Source organism: Rhinichthys klamathensis, unplaced genomic scaffold (genome assembly GCF_029890125.1).
Source record: "Rhinichthys klamathensis goyatoka isolate OS25496 unplaced genomic scaffold, OSU_Roscu_1.1 h1tg000732l_1, whole genome shotgun sequence".
NCBI classification, from domain to species: Eukaryota; Metazoa; Chordata; class Actinopteri; order Cypriniformes; family Leuciscidae; genus Rhinichthys; species Rhinichthys klamathensis.
The window spans coordinates 234342-245000 of record NW_026607145.1 but is presented as its reverse complement, the minus strand read 5'-3'; the positions used below and the strand labels follow the sequence as shown (position 1 = coordinate 245000).

The 10659-nt window shown below is 37.0% G+C and overlaps 1 protein-coding gene across 1 annotated transcript; it reads left to right on the top strand.

Annotated features, from left to right (window-relative positions):
• The first annotated feature begins 2965 nt into the window (after nucleotides 1-2965).
• Nucleotides 2966-10539, top strand: LOC130077368 (sushi domain-containing protein 3). The gene is made up of 5 exons (XM_056242594.1): nucleotides 2966-3067; nucleotides 6447-6635; nucleotides 8845-8992; nucleotides 9828-9974; nucleotides 10338-10539. The coding sequence occupies exons 1-5, from the start codon at nucleotides 3019-3021 to the stop codon at nucleotides 10537-10539; spliced, it is 735 nt and encodes a 244-aa protein (XP_056098569.1). The 5' UTR covers nucleotides 2966-3018.
• The last annotated feature ends 120 nt before the right edge of the window (nucleotides 10540-10659 follow it).

Sequence of the window (10659 nt, the reverse complement as noted above, 5' to 3'; positions counted from 1 at the left end):
AATATAACCATTTATTATGTCAGGTAAATGTATTATAACAATTCCATAATCAATTGAAAGATACTCAATGAAAATCATCAAATATTCTAGAACAAAGAGGAAAATCTTTTACCCGACATGAAATACATGAATGCTGAGTCTCGGCGACTCAGCGTCCACGGGCTGATTCGAGATACAGAAAAAGCCCTGAGCTCTCGCTGCATTTTCCTTATATAGCCAGATGTAAAGCTTGAATTTAGTGGAGATTTACTGTGTTCACCCCCCCCCCCCCCCCCCCCCCCCCCCCCAGACTCACTGGGGGTAGAAGAACCATTTTGCTAAGAACAGTGGAAATTAGCATTCATGAATTTACACCTTTGGGAGTGCCTAGACCACATTCCTTTGTGTGCCAGTTATTCCTAAACTCTTAAAAACCTTATTTCCTTTTGTTTTACTTATTTGGAAATGAGACATATGTACCAGCCACCCTGAGACCTTTAAAATGATACTAAACACAATAATCATTCACATTAAACCATATATATACTCTTATGTGAGTTTTAGCTGTTACTGGGTGAGAGAATGAAATGTAGATGAGGTGAGACTTTTGTCTCTGGGGAAGAGGGGGGAAGCCAAATGTTAATTTTCAGCAAGTTCCTTTGTTTCAATAGACCATGTGGTCAAGACAGTGTCTCCAACCAGTTTTCCAGTCTTACAGTTGAAATCAATGTCATGTACACGACCCCTTAGATGCTGATTATTATATGAGCATGTTTGCAAAAGGTATAAAGTCCCACTGAGTGCCTTGAAACGCGCAGCATTATTCAGTGTGTCGGCGTAATGTCCACTGAAACAGGAAGAGGGGGCGGGGCATATCGAGCAGCCCCTCCCCTTTTTTCTTAAAATAGCCAATAGCGTTTAGTTAAATATCGCAGCTCAGAGACGTTGAACTCGATAAAGCCGCAGTTTCCTCCTAATCTCCTCCATATCGCTTTAAAATATAATTCTGTGCAGAATTCAAACGGATCCGATACGTTATCTGGTCTGCGGCGACTCGATCACATGATCCGCTCTGCTATCGTGACGCTAACGTGAAACCAGACTTCATTCGCCCCCAATGGAAATCCAGCTTTTAATGTTGTTTATGTGCCTATGTGGTGTTTAATATGCTTTAAGACACACCATGTGTAAGTTCATAAGTCGACAGCATTGCTGAGTATTTCCTCCTTAAAACTGCAGTGAACCAAAGACAGTCTCAAAAACACGGTTTGAAATCGCTGGTGTTTCTGACGTCACAAACGACCTTGTAACCAATCAGATCAACGTGTGATCGTCAACCAGTGGATCTCTGAGTGAGTGAGTGAGTGGAGGCGGGGCTCATTTGCATATTCATAGAACCGCGCATACTAAATGAGGCAAGGGTGTCGAGTTACATTCAAGATATTTAAAATGTTTAAATATGTAATTTTGTTTATCAAAGATGAGTTTTATGGGATAAAATGATTGACTACAGGGAACTTTAGCAGAGAGGCTGTCAATAAGCCGTTTTCCCACTTAAAGTGAAGCGTAGTGAAGCCTCTCCTCCTTCGACATCCATTAAAAACAATCAGCCTGTGGTCTCCTCCGCGCACCGCAGTGTTAGCACGGATTACGCTTGTTTGTGCTAACCTGACAGGCTTGCTTTCTAGTGGCTTTGGTTGAGGTATCGTCACACCTCGTCGGTCTTCCTGTTGAGCGTGTCACCTGACCTTCAGTACTTCCTCTTTCTTGTTTCTGAGTTTCTACATCTGGCCTCAGGATGCTCTTAGATCTAATAACATTTACTCAAACCCTTTGCATGACTTTCACTTCATTTTTCTAATTCTTGAAAATCTTTTTCTTTTTCTTTTTTTGCAAGACAACACCCAACTCCCTCCTCGAGTCAAGGCCTCTGTACAGTGTTAACTCAGTGGATTTCAAAGATAATTGCAGTTTTAAAACAGCAATCTCAGAATGCATAAGAAAACACCAGTCCACATTCAATTTAATATGCATATCTGTATTATCACAGTCTGATAACTGAATGTCCCACATAAAATATCTCAACATTAGGCCAGTTTAAAGACCTTGCTCATTCCAGTGCTCTAAAGACTTTATACAGAAATACTGCATTCATATCACTATAAATGAAAGAAAGTGCAACGCGCAACATGGCGGATTAAGTCCCGCCTTCTAAATAAAAGAGCCAATTGCGTCACTGCAGCTGCCCTAGAAACTCCGGTTGCTATAGAAACAGTCAGTGTTATGAGATGAGACGCGTGGTTAGGACCGCGCATGCGCATTGGCTGGTCTAGCCTTAAAAATTATTCAGGTTTTTGTCATGATTTGAGCGTTTAGAAACTAAATTTGTGAGACTGTTGTCAGTTTTCCTTTGTGATTATTTCAAATATGAAGTGTAACAGCTTGGAGAATTTCACATTTCAAGTATTTCCCCATTTAAAGAGATAGGAGCTGCACTTGACTGAAACTGCCGGAGACCGAGATGTTTCAAAGATGGCCGCCAGTGAAATGAATTATCTGAAAGAGACTGTATATGAAAAAAGCTTCTTCTTTTTTTAAAGCTGAACTTCTTTTAACTTGAAATTGATTAATATAATTTTTTTTTTAAATTATATTAAACTTAAACAAACAAACAAATAAATGTAACAGTGAGTAACGTTTTTTTTTTTTTTTTACTAAATAGAAATGAGACCTTTGATAGACCTATATCTAATTCTCTTGTTCAGTTGTTTTGATATGTTGAGAGAAAGTAACTAGGCTATGGTGAATCCTTGCGCTGTTAGCGTTAGCATTGTCTTCGACGGTCATCGGTCGTGGAGTTTAAGCTGAGAGAGACAGTGTGTCCTCATCATAAATCCTAAATACTCGCTCCAGACTGAGAGTGCTGTCTGTCTGTCTGTGTGTGTGTGTGTGTGTGTGTGTGTGTGTGTGTGTCGCCTCTGCGCATGCGCCGCTCCTCGGGCTGTGGAGTGAAGTGAAAGCGCTCGCGCAACAGTTTGAATGGCATTCATCATCAGTGCGTCTGAATCAGGGATGGGAGACCGAACAGGTACATTCACACACACCTTCAAATACACACTTCAGCTCTTCATTCATCCACACACACCTTCAAATACACACTTCAGCTCTTAAAGTGTGATTTGGCTAGAGATTTTAGGTGCTTTATAGCACAAGATGCTCACTGACTTTATTTTACAGTGTTCGTTACTAAACTGTAGTTATTCTTAAATATACTTCATTGTTGTTCTCTTATTATGCATATAATCTGCTCTGCAGGAAATATCGTCAGTTGTCTATGCTGATGTAGCCTACAGAGTTTATCCGTCTGTTTAATATTTAAATATTTAATATATCAGCAATACGGTTAGTGCTTGTTAGTCAAGTGTAGCTAATGTAGTGAGCTTTCCTTTAGACGCGGTGCGTGTGTGTGTGTGTGTGTGTGTGTGCGTGAGATAGATAGAGAGAGAGAGAGAGAGAGAGTATGTGAGTTTTTCATGCGCATTAAGAGTAGACAGGATGAGCAGCAGATGTGTCTGTGTGAGTGTGTGTGAGTGAGTGAGTGAGTGTGTGTGTGTGTTTGAGTGTGTGTGTGAGCAGGAAACGCGTCTTCTGTAAATGACAGCGGTTCTCTGATCGGAAACGTGCTCTGTTTTCCTGTTTGTTTCTTCATCTTGTGTTCTCTGTTATTTCGAGGTGAGGTTTACTCATCCAAAGCTAAACCTGTATTCTGGAGTTGTTTCAGTGGAACATTCTTGCAACTTTTTCTATATAAAAACAATTCATGGAAAAAAAGAAAAGAAAAAAATAATATATATATATTATATGTTTTTTTTAATGAATTGTTTTTATATAGAAAAAGTTGCAAGAATATTCCACTGAAACAACACCAGAATATATATATATATATATATATAATCAGGCTATTTGATAGGCCTATTCCCAGTGTGAGAAACAGAGCAGAAAGCGTTCACTGAAACCAGCTGCCTTTAAACATTCAATGTGTTTCTAAACATTTTAAACAAGTAAATGTTGTAAATAGGCTACAATATATTAATTAATTTACAGTTTCGGTTGGCCAAATGTTATTTTTTTATATATATTATTTTCTGTTCCAGGCATTGCTGTTGCCTCTCATGAAATCACTTTAAAATCTGTGATTGTGTGGCTTTCTTTACATTTCCAGTCGTCAAAAAGTTATATTTGTTACACAATAGGCCTATAACCCCTCCATCAGACCTGGTCATGTGACACACAAACATTTTAATTTGGTTATTTAAAACTGTTGTCTGTCATGCTTGAGAAAGCTGATTCCATTGATTTCATTTTTGTGTGTTTCATTTAATTTCCTCGTTGTGTTTTGCTCAAAAGCCAATAATAGACCGTAATAATAGTCAGAGCAGATGCCATATTGAATTTTATGTGAATAAAAATGCAAATTTGATTAAAAACAAAATAACAAGCTGTGAGGGATAGTTACTGTGTGTAATTTTCAAAACTCACAACTTTCAAAACTTTCATTTTTTAAATATTTCATCTGTTAAACTACAGTATTGAACATGTACTTCTGTCCCTCAGCCTCGCTTTCATCCCTGTCAAACCCCAGATAAGCTCTTTAGAGGCCTAATTTTTGATTATTTAATAACCTATCCAAAATCATATAATGCGGTTCATGTAATTTGTTTGACACCGATGTACAGTTTGATTGTGACAGGCGCACCCTCATCACACTTTCACTTCTCACTAGAGCTAAAACACTACTAGTGTACAATAAAACATCCGTAAAGATGAATCATGTAAACTATGAAAACACTGTACAGAGAAATATGAGAGTCATTCCTGGGATTCGGTGCCTTCGTGTCTCCAAGATCGTGATCTGACTGCCTTCAAATGTCGAACAATATCACGTTTAAACTTGTAGTCATAAATAAGGCACATATAAATAGCATATTGAAGTTTATTAAACAAATAATTTGACAGCATTTTCCCTCTGTCCCCAGGCAAGTGTATCCCAATTTCATAAATACAACATATAGGTGATTTTGTAAAAACATTTGTCCATTGTTGGGTATATCAGTAAAGATTCTCTCTAATGTACATATTCTTTTAATTATAAAATGTATTTTAGCAATTATAATCAAGCTTTTTAGCTGATCCCTCAATTTATTGTCCACCCTGTTATTTTTGACTACTTTTCCATTAAATAAAAGTTGGAAAAATGAAATGTCATCATATCATAAAGCTGCCATCACTTCTCTGGAGGGAAAACAACTTTGGAAAGTGAGTGAGATCCTTGATTATTTTAATTGTCTATTTTTTTTAACCAATTTTATCTTTCATATTTGATGTGGTCAACCTTAGTATGTCCACCCTGTTATGGGGAAAACAATTAGTTGAATAATCTTTTTTTTTTTTTATTACGACCATGCAATTCTTTACTATTAATTACTATCAGCTTGTTGTTGCTCAGACGGTGCAGTGGCTGACCTCAGATCAGAAGAGCTAACAGAAAGGACACAGAGGGAACATCGTGATTGTGAAAGTAATTACGGTTAAAGTTGGAGAAGTGGTGCATTTAAAGTTCTCTGGCAATGTTTTCCCATCTAAATCCAGTCATACTAAAGTAATACTGTAACTGGTTGTGTGTGAGCGATAGGAAATCATCCATTCTTTATTTGTCCACCCTGTTGTTATTTAGTCCATCCGATGCGTTTGTGAGAAAGTAAAATATTTATATTTTCTGATAATTTATTAACTGATATGCTTTTAAAAGGACAAAAGCACATGAGTAATGTACACAGCGCCCACACATGTAAATAATACGTATTTGAAACAGTTGTTCATTTGTCCCTAACAGGGTGGACATTTTGGATCTTCCATTTGTATTTATTTTGTTTAATAAATGGTTAAATATATTTCGCTGAGCTTGACCAAAATAATTTTTCAAATGGTTTACATCATCAACCCTATCAGAAACATTTCTTTAAAAAAAAAATGAGTTTGATTTTCTACATTGTATGATGGCCCAAAAGCAATGAATACCAGGAATGACCATAATTGAACCCATGTGATTATGAATCAGGTAGCCAGATTTGATAATTATTTTGTCCACTCGAAGTTTTTTTTTTTTACAATAATTTCATAAAATCAGCAAAAACATACTAAAAGTTACAATGAAATTTACTGAAATGCACAGCTACAATTTAAATTTACCATCAATAATGCAGTACTTTAAAAAGTAAAAAATTAAAAGCATTTGTATCTGAAAACGAAAAATGTACAATGCACAAAAGTATAATTCATACTCAATACTTCTATTTTCTGATCATGTAAATCCAGAGGTGTAAAGTCCAGGTTCAGAAAGTAAAAGCCCCCCTCTGCATTTTGTTCCATCACCTGGATCTGCTAATTATATATGTGACTGATCGCAGGTCAGTGCTCTCCGCTGCCGGCTCCGGCCATCGGGACCCTGAAGCTGGTCTCGGGCGACGGCACCAGCGTGGGCAGTGTGATGAGGCTGCAGTGCCCGAACACACACACCGCGGGCAGCGGCGCTCAGGTGTCGTGTGTGTGGAGCAGGAACGACACGCGCTGGAGCGGCGGGACACCCCAGTGCAAACGTAAGGATACAATTGAACTCGTCCTAGAGCTGGCAATCGATTAAATAACTCACTGATCAATCATTTTTCTGTGATTAATCGCGATTATTCACAACTAACATTAAAGGTGCTGTATGCAAGTTTTTGACTGTACTAAAGCATAAAAATACCATAATCTGTTTGTCGATATTGAGGAAACGTGGGTTCACACACTCGTCTCTCTGAAAAACACTTCTACAGCCAGTTATTTTACTCTGAAACGTGCGTTCAGTGTTTGTTTTGGTGTGTGTGACTCCGCCCACTGCCAGTTCAGCCAATAGTGTTTTCATTTATTTCTCAATTATAGGCATTCAGAATTTAAGACTTCATTTAACTCATTTAAGACTTATTTAACTCATTTAAGACTTCATTTAACTCATTTAACTACTTTAAGACTTCATTTAACTACTTTAAGACTTTATTTAACTCATATAAGACTTCATTTAACTCATTTAAGACTTAACTCATTTAAGATTTCATTTAACTCTTTTAAGACTTCATTTAACTCTTTTAAGATTTCATTTAACTCTTTTAAGACTTCATTTAACTCTTTTAAGACTTCATTTAACTCATTTAAGACTTAACTCATTTAAGACTTAACTCATTTAAGATTTCATTTAACTAATTTAAGACTTCATTTAACTCATTTAAGACTTTATTTAACTCTTTTAAGACTTCATTTAACTCATTTAAGACTTCATTTAACTCTTTTAAGACTTCATTTAACTCATTTAAGACTTTATTTAACTCATTTAAGACTTCATTTAACTCATTTAAGACTTTATTTAACTCTTTTAAGACTTCATTTAACTCATTTAAGACTTAACTCATTTAAGACTTAACTCATTTAAGATTTCATTTAACTAATTTAAGACTTCATTTAACTCATTTAAGACTTTATTTAACTCTTTTAAGACTTCATTTAACTCATTTAAGACTTCATTTAACTCTTTTAAGACTTCATTTAACTCATTTAAGACTTTATTTAACTCATTTAAGACTTCATTTAACTCATTTAAGACTTTATTTAACTCTTTTAAGACTTCATTTAACTCATTTAAGACTTCATTTAACTCATTTAAGACTTCATTTAACTCATTTAAGACTTAATTTAACTCATTTAAGACTTTATTTAACTCTTTTAAGACTTCATTTAACTCATTTAAGACTTCATTTAACTCTTTTAAGACTTCATTTAACTCATTTAAGACTTTATTTAACTCATTTAAGACTTCATTTAACTCATTTAAGACTTTATTTAACTCTTTTAAGACTTCATTTAACTCATTTAAGACTTCATTTAACTCATTTAAGACTTCATTTAACTCATTTAAGACTTAATTTAACTCATTTAAGACTTAATTTAACTCTTTTAAGACTTAATTTAACTAATATAAGACTTAATTTAACTCATTTAAGACTTTATTTAACTCTTTTAAGACTTCATTTAACTCATTTAAGACTTTATTTAACTCATTTAAGACTTAACTCATTTAAGATTTCATTTTACTCTTTTAAGACTTCATTGAACTCATTTAAGACTTAATTTAACTCTTTTAAGACTTCATTGAACTCATTTAAGACTTAATTTAACTCTTTTAAGACTTCATTTAACTCTTTTAAGACTTCATTTAAGACTTCATTTAACTCATATTGCACTTGAATGGTTTAAAAACATTTGCATGAATGAAAGCGTGAAAATATAAAGTAACGCTAGCCAAAGGATGACAGGGAAAATGGACGCTGCATTAATTATATATTTTTAACGCGGTAAACTGAAAAAATGAATCGCATGCATTTTACACTCTTTACGTTCATTTAAGACTTTGAGAGGATACTTGACAAAACAGGCATTTTGTTATAATTGTGTGTGTTTTTAAATGTGTGCCACGTGTTTTGGAGTGTGTGTTAAATTAAGACGATTACCTGTTTCTATATAGAGTTGTGTTTTCCCACACGAGTGTTGAACCTGATGAAGAGCTGACGGCCGAAACGTTGCTCTCCAATACAGTTGTGTTTGAGCCGTGAATTCAGTGTGTAGACATCACGCTTATTTCCCCCCATTATTGTTATTTATATTGTCCTGCACCTGAGCCCTATTAGGGTGTGTGGGATCTGCACATCTTAATACTGTTGATACTTGAATTCCTAATGAATGTTGTGCTTCCTCCTCTCGCTGTGTGTTTCTCAGCGCTGTCTCGGCTGGAGGACGACGGCTTTCGTTTAGCGGTTCTCGTGTCCTTCATCAGCGCCACCATCATCCTCCTGATGAGCATCATCTTCATCACCTCCTGTCTGGTGAAACATGTGAGACGAGAGGAGAGAAGAAAGATGGAGAGGTGAGAGAACCGGAAACCTCATGTTGATATAAACCATCACGTGATTATTCCCTTGTGTGCTCAGCTGTACTGAATGTGCACTTGTGGTCGTGTTCTTCAAATCTTAAGAGTATATAAAATTTTAAACAAGCATTTGCAGATAATATAATATTAAAGGTCCCCTGAAATCAAAATGTAAGTTTTTTAGCTTTTAGTATGAACACGTTAGCCTTAAGATTATGAATAAGCTTCCGAAACAATGACAAAATTCACATTTAGGAGAAAACGTACAGTCTCTCACTTCTGGTAAAATGGATCAGGGATGTTTATTACATCACTTCAGCTTCTCATCACATCTTCTGTCCAATCACATGCTCTCTGGAATCTGAAGCTCCGCCCCCTCTGCTATAAACACACAGAGCATTATGGGTTGGAGTGTGTGTTCAGTTGCTCAAACGCCCCAGTTTGACTCCGTTCTCCAACTGTACTTTGATTAAGAATGAAATGATGAGTTTATTCACATCTCTACTATTGAGTCCAGCGTTTCATCAGCGCTCGGATTCGCTTCCATGGTGCTGTCAGTCTGTGAGGGAAACTAAACGCTATTGGCTATTTGAAAAGGGGGAGGAGCTATTCAATATGTCCCGCCTTAGCTTCCTGTTTCAGAGGAAATTACATCAACGCATCAACCAAAGCACTTCAGTGGGGCTTTAAAGTGATAAAAGGTTACTCAACGCTTCTGCCCTCACATGCTGTCAGCGAACCCAAAGCACGACGGACTCGCGCAGCTCTAACTGATGACGTGTGTGTGTGACGCTGGTGAGGGCTAATGTGTGTGTCTTGTGTGAATGTACAGGGCGAGAAAAAATGGGGCATCAGAGATGGATCTGCAGAGAGAGCCGTTACACAACCAGAAAACCACAAACAACAACAACAACAACAACTACACACAGCTCACCACAACATCCAGAACCACAGACAAGCAGATCGACACTCCCTGCAGGTACACAGACACACACACACACACACACACACACACACACACACACACACACACACACACACACACTCACACTCACACACACACACACACTCACACACACACACACACACACACACACACACACACACACACACACACACACACACACACACACTCACACTCACACTCACACACACACACACACACACACACACACACACACAAATAAATGCAGCCGATAAAAGCAGAAAAAAAAATCTTCCCGATCCAAATCTTTTGACTGGTAGTGTACATTCACAAGAAACAACATCAAAAGGCATGCATCGTCTCCTTTATGCACATGAATTACAGTAGCACACTTATGAATGTGTGTATTGTTGACAGGTGTGTTGATGAAGGGAAGCCCTGTCCTCAGATCATCCATCCGTCTCAGATCTCAGTGATCCTCAGTCCTCCCGCTGACGGCCTGCTGAACACACACCCCGGTGCGGGACACACACACTTCCTGCAAGAGCCCGTCTGGACCGGACAGCACCCGTCTCACACACCCGCCCATCATATGAGGACTGATGAGGACTTGGTGTAATGATGATGCAAACTGAGTCTGACAGTCTCAAACTGAGAATTGGAACTTTTTCCACAATTTTTTTAATGTTGTTTTTTAAAATAATTGTGTTGTAAAGTTCACACTGTAGCCTATTGCATT

Excerpts from the sequence above, each read along its gene's own strand:
- LOC130077368 (XM_056242594.1), top strand. The coding sequence starts at position 3,019 with ATGGCATTCATCATCAGTGCGTCTGAATCAGGGATGGGAGACCGAACA. Across the intron at positions 3,068-6,446 it reads AGGGATGGGAGACCGAACAG|GTCAGTGCTCTCCGCTGCCG; the intron begins GTACATTCACAC and ends GACTGATCGCAG. Across the intron at positions 8,993-9,827 it reads GAGAGAAGAAAGATGGAGAG|GGCGAGAAAAAATGGGGCAT; the intron begins GTGAGAGAACCG and ends GTGAATGTACAG.